The following is a 17,082-nucleotide window of genomic DNA, read 5'->3' on the forward strand; positions in this document are numbered from 1 at the left end:
CACTGACAAATAAGAGAGCACGATACTGTATGATTTCTAGAGCTGATATAGGGCAATTTGTTCAGCAGAGTGATGTAAGCTTACTTATGATTGCATCATCCATGACTTCTAGGAATAACATGATGCAATTCATATCATGTATGACGCAATACCAGCTTCAGATTGCATCATTCATTGTTTTTCCTCAAAAGCAAGTACTGTCCAAACCCAGTCATAGATTTATTCATAGATCCAGTCAAAGAAGTATTTTAGTCATTTCTGGTTTAAATTGAGATCCCTTCCCTTTATAACTCACTTATCCTCCGCCATTCCCAAGTCAAGGGTCGTATATACTGACCCAATAGCATATCTTGAAAACTAGAGCCAATCAACAATTTTAAGCATCATTTTTGTTCTCAGTGACCCAGAATTAGTAAAGTTGGACTACATTTGTTTCAGAAGCATTTTGGCTGTAGAGCAGTGTAATTGGACACAGTGGAATTTCTTAGTATTTTTCATGTTCTCTTTTTAAAATATTGTGAAATTCCCTACAAAAAGGATTTCTATACTGAAGCACTCAAAGGTCAAGGTTGTCAGTCAGTGCAATCTGAACTTAATTTCCTTGTGTGTGTGCGCTTCCTCAGTTGCCTTTTATTTAGGGCTGTCGATGAATCACAGTTTTAATGGTACTATTAAAAAAATAGAATATCAATTGAAATTACTACATATTTTGGATGTTTTTCTACATTTTCAAATATATGGATTCCAGTTACATCATAGAATACAAAGTGTACACTACTCACTTCATATTTTTTATTAAATATTTGTATTGTAAAAAAAGTGTTTTTCAATTCACCTAATACAAGTACTGTAGTGCAGTCTCTTTACTGTGAAAGTGCAGCTTATAATTATAGATTTTGTTACCTAGAAATATGTACAAAAAATAACTGCATTCAAAAATAAAACCAAACCTTTGAGCCTAGAGTTTCACTCAGTCCTATTTCTTGTTCATCCAATCGCTAAAACAAACAAGTTTGTTTACATTTATGAGAGATAATGCTGACCACTTCTTATTTACATCACCAGAAAGTGAGAACAGGTGTTCGTGTGGGACTTCAGTAGTCAGCATTGCAAGATATTTACATGCCAGATATGCTAAATATTCATATGTCCCTTCATGCTTCGGCCACCATTCCAGAGGACATGCTTCCGTGCAGACAATGTTTGTTTAAAAAAAAAGCATTCATTAAATTTGTGACTGAACTCCTTGGGGGAGAATTGTATGTCTCCGGTTCTGTTTTACCCACGTTCTGCCATATACTTCATGTGTTATAGTCGTCTCGGATGATGACTCAGTACATGTTGTTTGTTTTAAGAACTTTTGCTGCAGCTTTGACAAAACTCTAAAAAGGTACCAATGTGAGATTTCTAAAGATAGCTACAACACTCAACTCAAGGTTTAAAAATCTGAACTGCCTTCCAAAATCGAAGAGGGACGAGGTGTGGAGCATGCTTTCAGAAGTCTTAAAAGAGCAAGACTCCGATGAGGGAACTATAGAACCTGAACCACCAAAAAAGAAAATCAACCTTCTGCTGCTGGCATCTGATTCAGAGGATGAAAATGAACATGCATTGGTCCGCATTGCTTTGGGTTGTTATTGAGCACAACCTGACATCAGTATGGACGCCTCTCCTCTGGAATGGTGGTTGAAGCATGAAAGGACATATGAATCTTAGCACATCTCACACCTAAATATCTTGTGACGCCAGCTGCAATGGTGCTATGCAAATGCCTGTTCTCACTTTCAGGTGACATTGTAAACAAGACACAGACAGCATTGTCTCCTGGAATTGTAAACCAACTTGTTTGTCTGAGTAATTGGCTGAACAAGAAATAGGACTAAGTGGACTTGTAGGATCTGTTTTACATTGTTTTATTTTTGAATGCAGTTAGTTTTTGTACATAATTCTAGGTTTGTAAGTTCAACTTTCATGATAGAGATTGCACTACAGTACTTGTATTAGATGAATTGAAAAATACTAATTTCTTCTGTTTTTTACAGTGCAAATATTTGTAATAAAAAATAAATATAAAGTGAGCACTGTACACTTTGTATTCTGGGTTACAATTGAAATCAATATATTTGAACATGTAGAAAACATCCAAAAATATTTAACTAAATGATATTGTATTGTTTAACAGTGCGACTAATTGCAATTTGTTTAATCACTTCACAGCTCTACTTTTTATTATATGATCTCATACTGTTTTTTCCCACCATTCCATTGCTTTATTGAGTTTAGGTATTGGAAACCGAATGAGACTGAATTTTGTCATGAATTAATCTGTTGGTCTGGGGACCAGAACACCTCTGTCCCTTTTGCTGCAAAAGTTGTGTGGTCCAACCTTTTGCACAGACTAAGGCTATATCTACACTACTACGATATGTTGACCCATGCTGTGCAACTTCAGCTACGTGAATAATGAAGCTGGAGTCGATGTACCTTAGGTAGAGTTACCGTGGGGGCTACATCGCAGGGGGTCAATGGGAGAAACTCTCCTATCAACTTACCTTACTCTTCTCATCGGGGGTAGAGTATGGGGGTCGACCGGAGAGCAATCTGCTGTCGATTTGGCAGGTCTTCACAAGACCCACTAAATCAGATGTAGCCTTAGTTTGACCATGTTAAGTCACTTACTCTGTCTCTATGTTCAGTATCATTAAAATGAGTATGATTCTTCATGATCTTCATGATGCTTTGAGGAAAAATTCATTAATGTTTTTTAAGGCACTTACATATTCTATTGATCAGTGCTGTAGAAAAGCCTGTACAGAGAAAACGTTATCCTGGTGAAAGGCTTGGATGGTATGCAGAGAATGAGGCATGGGGTCACACATGGTGCCTAGAAAAGGAAATCTAGAACTGCTGTCTTGTTCAATGAGCACTGGCCATCCTGAGCACTAAAGGTTGGAGTCCTATGAAAAGTCACTGTGGTGTGTGTGTGTGTGTGTGTACACAAATGGGTGCAGAGAAAGTTATACAGGCATATTTAACATGGCAATTTCCTGACTTAAGTGCTTCACTTTGCAACCTTTGATATTTTTGACCTTTTTGCATGGAATATACATAGCTATAATGCACTCAGCAGACTCCCATGTTTGTGTGTGCATATAATATATGTTAAACTCCTCTTTGTAGATAGAATATTCCATCTCTTTTTGCAGGGGCAGAGAAGATGAAATCCATGTCACAGCTTGCTGTTCTGTCAAGACGATGGAGGCCATCAGAGATGAAGCTTGATTCCTTCCAGGAAGTAGTTCTGGAAAGCAGCAGTGTTGATGAATTAAAAGAGAAGGTGAATTGATTTTAGTAGTAAAATGTATTCAAGCATAATTTCAAAGTAAATTTAAGGTAAACCAAATTAAGGCCACTTTAATTCTGAATAACAGCATGAACACAGGGATTTAATGCAGTTCAATTGCAACGATTGCATCTTAGTTACAAATGGTTGGTGAGCTGCCAGTGTAAAAAGACTGTCTTGCATGTGGATGCCAACTGAGATCCCAGTAATAGCAGAGGCTGCAGAGAAACCCTTTTCTTACCGTATATAACTCCTTGATGTTGTGTCACCGGGCGATGCCCTGGAACTACTCTATACGAAGCCAGTCAGAACTCTGGGGGAGCATTTCTCCTCTCTGAGCATACTGTCGCCAGGGCAAGAAGCTTACACAGCTTCAACCTTCCTGGATCTGACCTCAGAGCATTCAGCATCCCCTTCCACACTGTGCATGTCCTGCAGTGAGTCCACCTGGTTGGGGCTCCTGTGGAAGCCAGAGGGCCCTGCACCCGAACTCCACAGTCAGATATGACTCTCAGCCAGCCAGTAAAACAGAAGGTTTATTATTCAACAGGGACACAGTATAGAGCAGAACTTGTTAGCATAGAAATGAGTGACTTTCAGCCAAGTCCATCTTAGGGAGTCCTGGGCCAGAAGCTCTGGACGACTACTCCTCCAGTCCCCCCAAGCAGATTGCCAGCTTGCAACTGCTCCTTCTCTTTGTCTCACTTCCCAGGCAAAGAATCACTTGGTCATCACCTGGTTGCATCCCCCTTCTGGATCTCAGGTTATGAAGGACACTGGTCATGGCATACATGCAGGTAGCTGGAGCAAAGGTCTCAGCCAAAGTCATACGCCCCTATTCTCACTACCGAGGTATTGGTACAGCACACAGGAAAACTGAGGCACACACAGTGTTCATGCAAAACAGTACAACTCACATAGGCTCAACAGTAAGGCTCACATACAACACAAGGGAAAATCAGTTCAGTTTTCTCATGACTGAACACAAATTCATTGTCTTCATCTAACACTGAATGCATTGGCCTCCTTGTTAAGTGTGGTAGTTGGTCATGAGCATGTAATGCTTATATGACAAGCTATGTACTGTCGTCTTGTGTGCTTCCAGGTACAAATCAAGTTACTGATATCATGAATCCCCTAATGACAATGGATCCTACCATCTCCAAGACTGCCTTTTTCATTTAGTGTCACAACATTTGTGGTTGGCTGCTCTTGCTGCATGCCTTCAGAGTTAATCTCTAGGGACCAGTTGGCAGCATGTTTTTTATGGCCTCATCTCTTGAATTTGTTCCCATCTGCACTATGCAAAAGCTTGAAGTTGACATTTAAAATGTGGTACAAGACAGATTTTCAGTCAGTCCTTTTATTTCAGCAGAAGTTTATTGGATGGTGGGGATGATGTGATTCATCAGTCATTTAGCTTTTGTCAGGTTGTTTTTGTTTTTTATTTGTATTGATATACACAGTAAGTTGTATAAATAACATGATTTGTAATATTGAGAACCAACGCTGCTTCAGTCAAAGTTGTAATATGAGGGGTGCAATCACTTTGCATTTTGGACCTCACATTAACTGTTTCTATTTTAATTTTTTCTATCTCCACCACTCTGTTGGAAATTTTGATATTATATAAGGGTCTCACAGAAGTGTCAGTTGTGACTCCTCTGTCATGTACTAACTTAATTGCACTAAAAAGCATCAGCTGTGTTCTTGGGATAACCACTGCTTAAAGAAAAATTGTGACATATGGGATGTTGATAAATTGAAATAGGTATCTTTTCCTGCCGTTTTGAATCCATTTTTGTATCGTTGATGTGTCTGAATTTCTTACTGGCCTTTACAATTTCGCAAAGACTTTCTGATGTTCATATGCTTCAGTGTATGATGGCATGAAACTGTTTACCTCACTGAAAAAAATTAATGTATTGAAAATGTGTGTTTTTACAGCTTAGTGAAATAAGTGGAATACCCTTGGAATATATAGAATTTGCTAAGGTAAGTAGTGTTATGTCGAAATTGTATATACTGATTTGGGGTGCATATATTGTTATGCTGTTTGGATGATTTATTCACTGAATAATTGCTTCTTTCCAGGGGAGAGGCACATTTCCCTGTGATATTTCAGTACTAGAGATCCACCAGGACTTGGACTGGAATCCTAAAGTGTCTGCATTGAATGTCTGGCCTCTCTACATTTGTGATGATGGTGCAGTAATATTTTATAGGTATATATTTTATTGTAGTATAATGATCAACAAATACTCTACGTATAAATAAGGTTCTAACAACCAACAGAAGCCTGAAAAACAGTTCATGCTGAAAATTCTGCTGTTGTTTTGAAGAAGAAAAATGTCCACAGTGGGAGTTGAAAATAGAAAATCAAGCTTAACTTTGATTGAGGCACTTCAGTTATAAATTTGTGTTAGTCTTTAACTTCTATTTTACTAATATGTGCTAAATAGTAAGCATTATGCTTGGAAATAAGTCTGGATTTCAGAAGTTTTGGCATTATCTTAATGTAGCCAGGATTTCACCCATTGTGTTGAATTATGTAGCATTTGCTTAATATTTTACAGTAAGCAGTTATATAAATAAAGCAAATAATATCTTCTTGTTTTAGGGAATTTTTGCCATGACGTTTTTGAATTGACCTTACTATATAGTATATATTGACACTATGATAAACATGAAATTGGAAGCCATTCTAAGGGATCATGTAATAAATAGAAACTTTTTTTCCCTAGTTTTACTAGTTTGAAAAATCTTGACCTAACTGCTTATTCAGGGCCATTGTAACCTATCTGGCCAGCATGAGTGTTTTATGGGCACAACACAAGCATACCTTAAAACTGAATTATATTTTTGGTGAAATTGTTTTCCGTATTTTAAATGCCCAAAGGTTGAAACTGACTACTGTGCAGGGGGCCAGCACAAGGCATAAGCACCATCGAAGGCCTTAGAAAAGGGCTCTACAACTAATTCTTAAACTACTAGGCCATAGCAATTCCAATTCTTGTTCTTCGTCTGTTTCTAGTTACTCTCTGCAACATGTGCTAATCAGATGGTCACCTAAAATATAGCCTCGCTTTTTCATCTGCCAGACACGAAGAAAACAAATCTGTTAGACAATTCAGTACTAAAATAACTTGAGGATGTTCTTTGGCCTTATAGTTTGGTTAGCTCAAAATGCAGTTTATTCTGTAGTCTGAAGTTACCTGGACAAAATTTTTGAATTAAGGGATAATATGAAGGCTGTGACATTATACAGAACAGTAAACAGATTCCTATTTGGATATATTTTATCCTGAATAAATTAGATTTGGAACATGGGACTTCAGCCCACTCCTAAATTTTTTCATAAATTTGCGATCTGGGGATAGCACAAGAAAAGAGGGAGGTGAGTAGTGTGGTGAACTTGAGGAAGAGCTAGGAATAAGAGCGGATGGGGTTTGTGTGTCCCGTGGAGCGGCTCGCTGGCATATTGTCAAAAGCTGCTGCTGGCTAAAGAATAGAGTGGCAGCTGAATAGGAGGAAGCTGTGTTGCCAGGCAGGGGTGGAGTGAAGAGGCGGTGTGGGCTTGATGAAGAGGAACTTTGAAGTGAACTTGGAAAACTGGCTTAGGGTATGTCTATACTGCCGCTGGATCGGCGGGTAGTCTTCAATGTATCGGGGATCGATTATCGCATCTCGTCTAGATGCGATAAATCGATCCGCGAATCAACGCCCATATTCCACCTTGGCAAGAGGAGTAAGCAGAGTCAACAGGGAAGCCACTAGTGTAGCCCAGGCCTTAGTATAAGGCTTGGTCTACACTACATGGGTCGACATAAGGCAGCTTGTCTGTCAGTGTCTACTTTACAGCCTTGCTCCTGGACAATGTAAGTGCCCTAGTCTGCCTCCGTAAGAGGCATAGGGTTTATATCTGTGTAGTTAGGGTGACATAGTGTCTGTATATAGGACTCCAAGTACGGCTCTCCCCACTGAAGACAAGAAGCCCCAGGTGGCTTCCCTCTTATCCCAACTGGGAGTGATAAGGTGAGAAGCCTGGGGGGCAGCTGGGGTCCCAGCAGGGAGTTGCCCTCCCCCCTGTCCTTCTTCAGTCAGTGGAAGCGCTCCTGGTGAGGACGTGCACCACTAACAGAAGGAGGGTAGTGTGGACATCAGCCAGTGCTGAATTACTGCAATAACTGCAAGGTAAACTAACATAGGTTGATTTAAGATTGTAGTGTAGACATGCTTGATGTTTCAACTTTCTAGGAATGCCACGGCTCTCTGATTTCTCCACACTGTTAAAGTGACACATTGCAACTAAAAGGTTCATTGAATTAAAGTTTAGTTGTCTGCTTAGATAGCTGTAGAACAACTCTTTGACTTGAAAGCCCAGATACCTCTTTGCAAATTATATTCCCCCTTTCCTTCTCAATTTATTACCTCCGTATTTCTTTTTGTAGCCAATTTAGCAAAATTTTGGAGAAATCTAGCATCTTGTCGTTTAGTTCTTTCTCTTGTTTCCTTACGTTGGGTCTGTAATGTTCAATTCTGAGTGTCTCAGAAAACACCATGCTTTGCACAGAAAGGCCTTAGAGCGAGAACCTGCGTTCTGAGATACTTTATCACGATTTACAGTACGAAAAGTCTAGCAGGCTCTCTTGATTCAATGAGACCCAGTCATTTGTATAACTTTTGTAATTTTACTATAGCTGATTTTTAAACTATTATTTTATTTTAGGGATAAAACTGAAGAGTTAATTGAATTGACAGATGAACAGAGAAATGAACTAATGAAAAAAGAAAGCAGCAGACTCCAGAAAACCGGACACCGCGTAACCTACTCCCCTCGTAAAGAAAAAGCACTAAAAATTTATCTGGATGGCGCCCCAAATAGAGAGTCGACTCAAGACTGACATTTACAATAGCATTTCCCTTGGGGAATTTTTTTGTTTTAAGTAATTAAAAAAAAAAAAAAAGTTCACTACTACTGTGTAGTGCCATTATGGCAGGACACTCATTAGGTGTAAAGCAATGACACCAGCACTGATTGGGCTGCAGTTTACCAATCAGAAGCTCAGTGCCCAGTCGGGCCACTGTTTGACTTTGAATCATGTTGTGCACTATAGTCAAATGTACTGTAAAGCTAAAGGGATGTGCAAATAAACAAAAAATGAATAGAAAAAATGGGGAGGGGAGGAAAATGAGTGGAAATGATTGAGGACAATGTGCACATAGTAGCTAGTAAAACTAGCATCAAACAGGATACTCATAGCTTAATAATAAAAGCTGTGCAAAGGCCATGAATGAATTCTTTTGTTTGTTTCAGTGATACACACATTACCTCATTGAAGGTTTGGAAGTAAATGTAACACATTGGCTTTTGGAAAGCAGCAAAAATGGGGTGAAGATGTAATGGAATTTTCAAAAGCCAGCTCTAAAAGTTGTCAGGTTTTAGAAGAATCCTTGGACTATTCTTCCTTAAAACAGGTACCTTTAGAAAGTTACCAGGAGGTCTTGGCTCATTTTGCTCAAGTATTGTAAGGTAACTCTTTTTTAAATAGCTTATGAAAGCAGAAGAGCAACTTTACTATATTGCATTCAATGTGTAAATAAAATCTCCCTGTCCAGTTAGCAGAACTATAGTTCAGTTACTTATCATAGTATTTCTTTTCACATATCAATATTCGTTGTGTACATTTGAAAGTATAGCTGCCTATTTAAATTTGTATTCATTTTATGTTTGGCAGTGCTGGGTACTTTAGGGTTGCATTTCCCTTTGTTAGTGAGTTTTTTGGTGTGTTTTTTTTTGGTTCTGCTACTTATTTTTGTACATTTTGTTTTTGAAGACTTCATTACAAGTTTGCATTTTCTAGTCCCATTGCAAGTCACACTTTAATTTTTCCTGGAGTTGATTCATAGTTATTTGTAGTTTAAACATTTTGGCAACCTCTAACACCTCACAGTATAAACTTGCTGGTAGTTCAGGTTGTGGTGCAGACTGATGCAGTCAACATGATTTCATTGCAAGTCCTAGAAACAGCAGGTTTTTGCATCGCTACATCAATTGAGAACAAAAACTATGTAGAATTGGAAATATCAACTAATTTATAACAATCAATAAAAGGTTTTGGTAAACTTTTTCATGCCTGATGCTGTTTACAACAATGAACATGCCAATAAAACATTTGTTCATTCTGTTGTGTTGTTTTAATCATTACACTTCCTTGGGTTTTTTAACCTGGAAAGAAATTATAGAATTGCTTCATGTAAACCTATAGAATCACTTTTAAAATTCATATACTGCCTTCAAAGGTACAAATATGAAGTATCAAGGAGTGTTCATACAGAGTATTCTGGTCTAATGTACTTATGTTCATAATAGAAGATTTATTAACTAATAACTTCCTTTCTGGAAATGAATTCTTTCCCCAGTGCAGAATTTTAGGTAGCAACTCCTTTTCCCCCCTGCAAATACCAGAGGCAGCACAGACTTGTCACGTAGGCTGTGGAGTTTGGCTGTTTCTTTCCACCTTGACTCACAGGTGAGTACTTGCAAAGATGTATAGGAATACCAAGGGCTCGGATCTGTCCAGTGGCACAAAGCAGACAAAGTCAGTAGAACTGTAGCCCCCTGAGGATTCACCCTGTAGGGTGGGGAATATCTGTGTGGCATAGAACCTTCATTATGGCTTCATGCCTCACAGTCCCCAACTTAGGTGGCATGGGTGTGGGAAGAAAGGGAGCATTGTGGGAATACCTTAGCACTCTTGACATCTCTGGCTGCTGGAATGACTTTATTAAAACATATCAGCTATATATATGTAGACACGTAGGAGTGTGTCTACACTGCAGTTAAACACCTGTGGCTGGCCTGTGTCAGCTGACTGAGGCTGCAGGGATGTAAAATCGTGGTGTAAATGTTTGGGCTCAGGATGGAGCCTGAGGCTTGGGACCCCACAAAGGGGGAGAGTCTCAGAGCTTGGGTGCCAGCCCCAGGCCAAATGTCTACACTGCAATTTTACAGCCCAAGTGCTACAAGCCCAATTCAGTTGACATGGGCCAGCCATGGGTGTTCACTTGCAGTGTAAACATACTCTGAGGCTGTCACAGAAACACTGAAGGCCTTATGGTTGGGAGAACTAGGATACAAGTGTTCCAATAAAGGAAATTGTTGAGTACATTTTTTTTATTTTTTTTTATTCTGCATCATGACCTTTCCTTTATGCTGTTAGGCCCTTGGGGCATAACAGTTGCTATAGGAAATCTAGGAGTGTGGGAGAGGAAAAAGTAAGAGAAAGGAACAAAGATTTTAGTCAGACTAGTTTTTAGGGAAGGGGGAAATCTTAAGTACAACTGTTTGGAGCACCTTCATGTTTGGAAGATTCTCCAGAAGAAAGTTCAAGCCTGGAGAGCTTAATAGAAATCTTGATGAATGACCACAAGACAGCTTTAGAGATTTCCTTTCTGGTGACTGATGCCCTTTTGGCACAGGATACTGCAGTAGAGCATGTTGAATGGATTCTGATTGCTTGTGGCACTAGTATTCCAGCAGCTGTGTAGGCGTTGGTAAAACAGAATTTAGGTTTAGAATCTTTCAGACCTGGGCACTTAATGTGAGAGGAAGCAAAAAAGGGTTGACTTTTTCCTAAACACGTTAATTCAGCTAAGCTAAATCTGCAGTTCTTCTCATCTGCCATCTGATAAACTCTTTCAGGTGTTGAGCTCTCAGGAAAAGTGAAACAACAATAGTCCGTGATGTATGTAGGGGAGAAATCTTGCCTTTCTGAACCATTCAGTAAGACTCCTGCTTCCTAAGAGCAGAGAGTTTGTAGACTCTAAACTGAAAGAATTGCCAACAGGGAACATGTTTTAGGGAAAGGAAGAATAGGGATTAAATACCTTCCATTCAAATTAAATGGGTCATGAGCACCTGTAGCACTGTGGCTGCATCTGTGATAGAGAAGATAGGTCTGTCTCTGGATTGATACGTTGCCCTAAGGAACCTCAGTACTATTGGTAATCTTCCAGAGTCTTGGATGAGTTTGTGTTTTATAACATTATTTAGCACCAAAAGATAAAATGCAATGACAGTAATTCTTAAGTCCAAATCTGGGTTGCTGTCAGGACATGGTCGCTGTTTTCCTGGCATTGATCATGATGATATGGCACCTATAGGAAAATTGTTGTTGATTCTCACTGCTCAGTTGTCAAGCTGCTCAGTTGTCAAGCTATCAGATTCAGCCTGGATTGAGATACAAGGAGTGGACCTTATGATACACTGCTTGCTGGAAAGATGGAGTGGAGATCTGTGATGGCTCCATACCCTTCCTTATGGATGGTGACAATGAGCACTGCTTCCTCCCTGCTGCCACCCCCAATCTCAGCAATCTTTCTAGTAGCAGAAGAGGACAAGGTGTGCAGCAGCCTTTTTTTATTATCTGAGTCAGAATGTCTGTTAACAGTGATATTTGGCCCAGTGGATCACACTCTAACTTGAATCAGGAAACCTGGATTTTATTCCTAGTTTTTGCTGCTGACCTATTCAGGCAAGTCGCATAATCTTACAGTGGCCGAGTTTCCATCTCTAAGGCCCTTCGTTTTCAGTTTAAACCAATTTTTACTGAAAAATTTCTGGGTTTTACAAAAACTATTCATTTTTTTTTCTGATTTTCCACCCTACTTTTGTATCATTCAAATAGATAAAAAACAGCTTGTTAGGAAAATACAATACATTGCATGAGATACATGTATTACGATAATACATTAGTCTGTATATGCAAAGCTGCCCCTTGAAATAAGGCTATGTAACAGTCTTGAAGACGCACACAGTAAGCAAACTGGCCTGCATGCAGGCTCTGAAGTGCATATGCATCTGAATGTACTGATGAATCTCATGCCCACCACCTACATCTTTCAAGCTGTTCGCTGATAATGGTTTAAAGATTTGAGACACTACAATGGGAAGAAAACAAAAATCTATCAATACATTTCAGAACACGAAGCATTCAGAAGTTTATAAAATACAAAAACAGGAGAAAAGGATGAAGTTGAGTGTGTGCGCTGCAAATGGTGTGACCCAATTATTAAATGTAAATATGTATAGGCTAATAGGTCTAAGTCTACAACAGTAAGCTGTTTGTTCAAATGAAAAATTTTATTTGGGGTTCAGAGGTATTGTTTTCTTAAACTCAGAGGTGGCATTGTTTTGAGTTCTTTTTTAGTTCTGCAGCAAACCACGTTGATGAATGGACTTCAAAGCATTAATCTGTTGCATACTTTATAAACCTCAATATTTACCCAGAAAACATGAGGTTTTTTTGCACTGATTTTCACCTGTTTTTGAGGTAATAAACACTGAAAATCCCAGGGAAAATGAAATAAAATAACTGAAAACGAAGGACTCTAGCTATCTCTGAAAGGGAAAGGCCAACACTTGCCCTCTTTTGTAAAGCACTATTCAGAGTTGTTTGCTGTGCCAGTCCTTTTGTGCTCAGAATTATTTGGATCACCCTCATGTAGGCTGAGTGGCCCATCTGCCAGAAGAACCTATATTACTTCGGCTTGTAGATGTGAATTTTGACTGCCACTTGTCAGTTTATTCCACAGCTGTTCTCTGAATGAACCAGGTAATATTTTCATCAGGTGATACTGAGAGTCTTGAATAGCCAGTCTTGAAATTTTTTGTAACTAAGGCCCTCGAGCTTTTCTGACCTTGATCATGTTCACTGTGTATATGTAAAATGTACTCTGGGGTGCTTCCATATGAAAGAAGGGAAGTGGTGTGGCAAATAGGTTATGCCAGCTTTGCGGAGCCATTCACTGATTACTATAGCAAGCAACAGGTGTTTCAGCTGTGGCTTAAACTCATTGTGCTTCTGAGGATTGAGGCTTTTCAGGTTATTGCATGACATGGCTCTGGCGAAGTGTGGTTGTCAAAACTGCGGCAAGATGCTAACAACAGTAGCTTCTCTTCTGTTGGGAGTCCTTACAAAAGAGGTTTCTTCTACAGGAATGACTGTTCTTCATGTTCTAGCCTCAGACTTGAAGAGTATGAAGGGAATCCTTTGCTTTGAGACTCCCTAGACAGTTTCATGGCCTTTTCTTCTCTTAAAGAACATGGCAAGTTGTCCTAGCTTTGACGTAACACAAAGTCCAAATTTTTTTCATCCTTTTCATAGCTGGATCTAAGGTCCAACTCCTGCTCCTCACAATAATCTCAACCATGTTTCTGAAAAAAAAAAAACCTCTCCTACTGGTCTAGCACGATTTATATGGGCCAAAGATGGTTCTTTAAAAGGGTTGTAGAATCTGATCCTTCTGTAATGTTCCATACGAACTGTGGTTCCACCACCCCCCCCACCTCCGTGTAATGTAAAAACCTATGCATGCTTTTTATTGGTGTATATGACCTACTTACAACTAGGGCCCCAGTGCCTTATTAAATAGCCTTATGCCAGGAAGTACACCTCTACCTCGATAATAACGTGGTAAAGCAGTGCTCTGGGGGGTGTGGATCAAAGCAAGTTTGACATAAGGCAGTTTCAGCTATGACACGGTAAGATTTTTTGGCTCCTGAGGACAGCGTTATATCAAGGTAGAGGTGTATTATGCATGAGGACAGAATATTGCAGCAGTATTACTGTGACAGTAAGGGTGATACTTTGAGAGAGAGGTCAAATACTGGGCTTTTTATAATAGGCAATCACTTCAAAGCAGGGCAGCTTATAACAATAGGGCTGGCCTGTTGGGGAAGGTAAGGGGAAGCAGCCTATTCTTGTATGCAGGGACAATTCTCTGGTATAGTAAGTCTGAAACATACTTGGCAGTAGCTTGATATTTGACATTCTGATTACAAAGAAGGGTGGAGTTTGTTTCACCAGGAACAGGGGCAAGCTTCATCTGTAGAGTACATATCACCCTAATGAATGTGCATGTGTCCCAATCCAATTTTGTTTGTTTTACAGAAGTTGTTAAAGGGGATGTTTTCTTCACTGGACTTTGTTCAAAATTCTAAACCTATGTAAGAGGTGGGGGGCGGGTGGGAGGAATCCATGTGCTTTCCTGAAGGTAACAACTGTGACAGAGTTACTGCTGCAAGGAGTAGTATTAACTGTCATGGAGTTGACACTGGCAAATGTGGTGTAGTAGGGATGCTGGTTTAAGCTATCAGCCCAGTCCCCCAAAACCTGTTCAGCTAGTGGTGCAACTTGAGTTTGAGATCCTTTGCTGCCGCCTCTGTAAACAGTTGAAAGTGAAGTTTGGTACTACGTGCTTTCTCTGAAACTAAGGATAAAGCTCTCCTCCTTCCCAGCCTCCCCCAGGCTTCAAATAACTGAGCAGAAGCTATATTTATTGCAACTTCACTGTGATTATATATTTTTAAAAGAAACACATACATGGCTGAAGACCAATGCCCGAAAATAATCAACCTAAACAAAGAAGTGGGTTCTTCCTCACCCCAGAACAATAACAACTATTCCAAACATATGTACAGAAAATGCAATGCTCAAAACTTTCACTTGAGGGTCACCAATAATTTAAATGATTATGTATGAAACATTAACACTTTGACACATTATGCTCATTTCCCTTAATACCAAACTAGTAAGGACAGAGTAACTAGTCCAAAAAAAACCTGTGACCGTTGGCCCACACTTGACCAACCTTCCGCTTGGATTAAAAAAAAAAGTCTGTGCAGGTTTTGGGGAAGAGAATAGGAAGAAATCCCTTTAAAATATTTATTGCACTTCTATCCAGCACTGTGTGTTTTCAGAATTTATACAAGCAAAATACTAAATACTTCTAGAAATTTAATTTGTCAGTGACCAATCTACCCTGTGTTTAATTTAAATCTCATCTCCAAAGAGCAGATCATGAGCTAAGTCTGGCTCCTTTAAATCTGTCTGTTCAGAAATATTTCCTTCCAGGCTTTCTAATTCCTTCTGCACTGCCTGAATGATACGGCTGTCTTCATAATCGTCAAGCACGTCTCTGGGTATCAAACCAAGAAACGGTATTTCATCCATGAGCAAAGGCTCTTCCTTTTCGTTACTTCTGGTTTCATTAAAAGACACTTCACATACAGACACGGTGCTGTGGCTGTTGAGAAAGCAAACACATCCTGCCTGTTAGTGTTCAGAGCTGTTGTCATTCCAGTTCTTCATTAAAGTGGAAAATCACACACACCCCTCCCTCCCTCCCTCCCTCCCAGGTGAAAGGGAACAAACACAAATTCCAGATCCATTCACTTGAATAGGTAAGACAGCTAATTATAGCAAGTTATTCACAGCTCAAGAAAGCTGAAGACTGAATTTTTAAAGAAATCCATTATAATGCATGAGGAGGAGCTATAAGTCTCTTGCCCTAAAATATTAGGACAAAAAAATTGGAAGGGGGTAATCCTTTGAGAAGAAGAAATTTGCCAAAACTGACATTTGGGAAATTTTGATCAGCTTTATTGGTTTCAAAACAGGGCAGTCCACTAGGTTAAACATTTTTATTGTTGCTCTGACCAGTAGGTCCAATGAGCTGCAAGCAGAGGGAACTCCCCCCCCCCCGCCCCCTTGTGATGGATCTGGGGACTTTGCATGTGTTCATGCTTACTGGGAATTCGATCTTTCTCCATCTGTGCTCTCTAACAGCGGTTGGCAACCTTTCAGAAGTGGTGTGCTGAGTCTTCATTTATTCACTTTAAGGTTTTGTGTGCCAGTAATACATTTTATGTTTTTAGAAGGCTTCTTTCTATAAATCTATAATATATAACTAAACTATTGTATGTAAAGTAAATAAGGTTTTTTAAATGTTTAAGCAGCATCAATTAAAATTAAATTAAAATGTAGAGCCCGCCCCCCCAGACTGGTGGCCAGGACCAGGCAGTGTGAGTGCCACTGAAAATCAGCTTGTGTGCTGCCTTTGGCACACATGCCATAGGTTGCCTACCCCAGCTCTAATTTTGGAGGTGCTCATGGATCACATGCCATAGTAGGGCTTAGTACTTCAGCCAGTTTAATTAGCAGGTGTATTAATACAGAGCTATGTCTCACTTCAACTTTATAAGGGCAACTATTTTGAAAAATGACTACTAATGTAAATTGGCCACTTCTGTTTCCTTTAAATATGCAAATGTTTGCCCTATGCCAGACTGTTCTTAATATCCAGTAGATGAAATCTGATGTAAATTCATGAAGGAGGCTGAACTTAGTCCATATCAGTCTTGTGGAAGACGCACCTACCATACTATGTAACCATTATCTGAAAGAAATCAGGCAATTGTGGCAAAATGTGTGACTGCCAGAAGTCCCAGTCATTTCTGCTAATAATTGTAGTGGCCATAGCTGGGTTGTTCACTATATCCAAGTCCTATTTTGTTCAGCTTTGGCTTATCCCCACCTGCAGTGTTATCCTTTTATTTCATAGTGATAAAAGAGATGGCAGGTGTTATGTGTTTGATATATCCTTGCTGCGAACTGCAAACTAATTCAAATTTCAGTGTTGAAATGGATTGTGATGAACTATGTGCGGTACCAAATATTACATGAACTATTCCTTCAAACAAAATCCCAGTAATGAATTGCATGTTGATGTGCTAGAGAAAACATTCATTCATATCTTATGTCTCATGGCACATGTGGAAATTGTGTTATTTTGTTAAATGCTAAGCAAATAGTGTAATGGGAAAATACTGACAAAAATGTTATCTCAACCAGAGAGTGAAATAATTTCATTTACCTGTGGTTTTCTCTGAATGC

General features: G+C 39.3%; 2 protein-coding genes across 6 annotated transcripts in view; one reads left to right on the top strand and one right to left on the bottom strand.

Annotated features, from left to right (window-relative positions):
* The window catches only part of USP47 (ubiquitin specific peptidase 47), a 97,375-nt gene extending 87,846 nt beyond the window's left edge, over nucleotides 1–9,529 (top strand). For all 5 annotated transcript variants that reach the window (XM_050955012.1, XM_050955013.1, XM_050955016.1 and 2 more), the window contains 4 exons: nucleotides 3,207–3,337; nucleotides 5,291–5,338; nucleotides 5,438–5,568; nucleotides 8,073–9,529. In XM_050955012.1, coding sequence (XP_050810969.1) covers nucleotides 3,207–3,337; nucleotides 5,291–5,338; nucleotides 5,438–5,568; nucleotides 8,073–8,247 — 485 coding nt within the window. In that variant the 3' untranslated portion in view covers nucleotides 8,248–9,529. The remainder of the gene's footprint in view (nucleotides 1–3,206; nucleotides 3,338–5,290; nucleotides 5,339–5,437; nucleotides 5,569–8,072) is intronic.
* A 5,148-nt stretch (nucleotides 9,530–14,677) lies between these two features.
* Nucleotides 14,678–17,082, bottom strand: part of DKK3 (dickkopf WNT signaling pathway inhibitor 3) — a 67,117-nt gene continuing 64,712 nt past the window's right edge. Inside the window, exon 8 of the mRNA XM_050955151.1 lies at nucleotides 14,678–15,433. Within this exon, the coding sequence (XP_050811108.1) occupies nucleotides 15,181–15,433 (253 nt within the window). The 3' untranslated portion in view covers nucleotides 14,678–15,180. The remainder of the gene's footprint in view (nucleotides 15,434–17,082) is intronic.

Source organism: Gopherus flavomarginatus, chromosome 5 (assembly GCF_025201925.1).
Source record: "Gopherus flavomarginatus isolate rGopFla2 chromosome 5, rGopFla2.mat.asm, whole genome shotgun sequence".
Classification (NCBI taxonomy): Eukaryota; Metazoa; Chordata; order Testudines; family Testudinidae; genus Gopherus; species Gopherus flavomarginatus.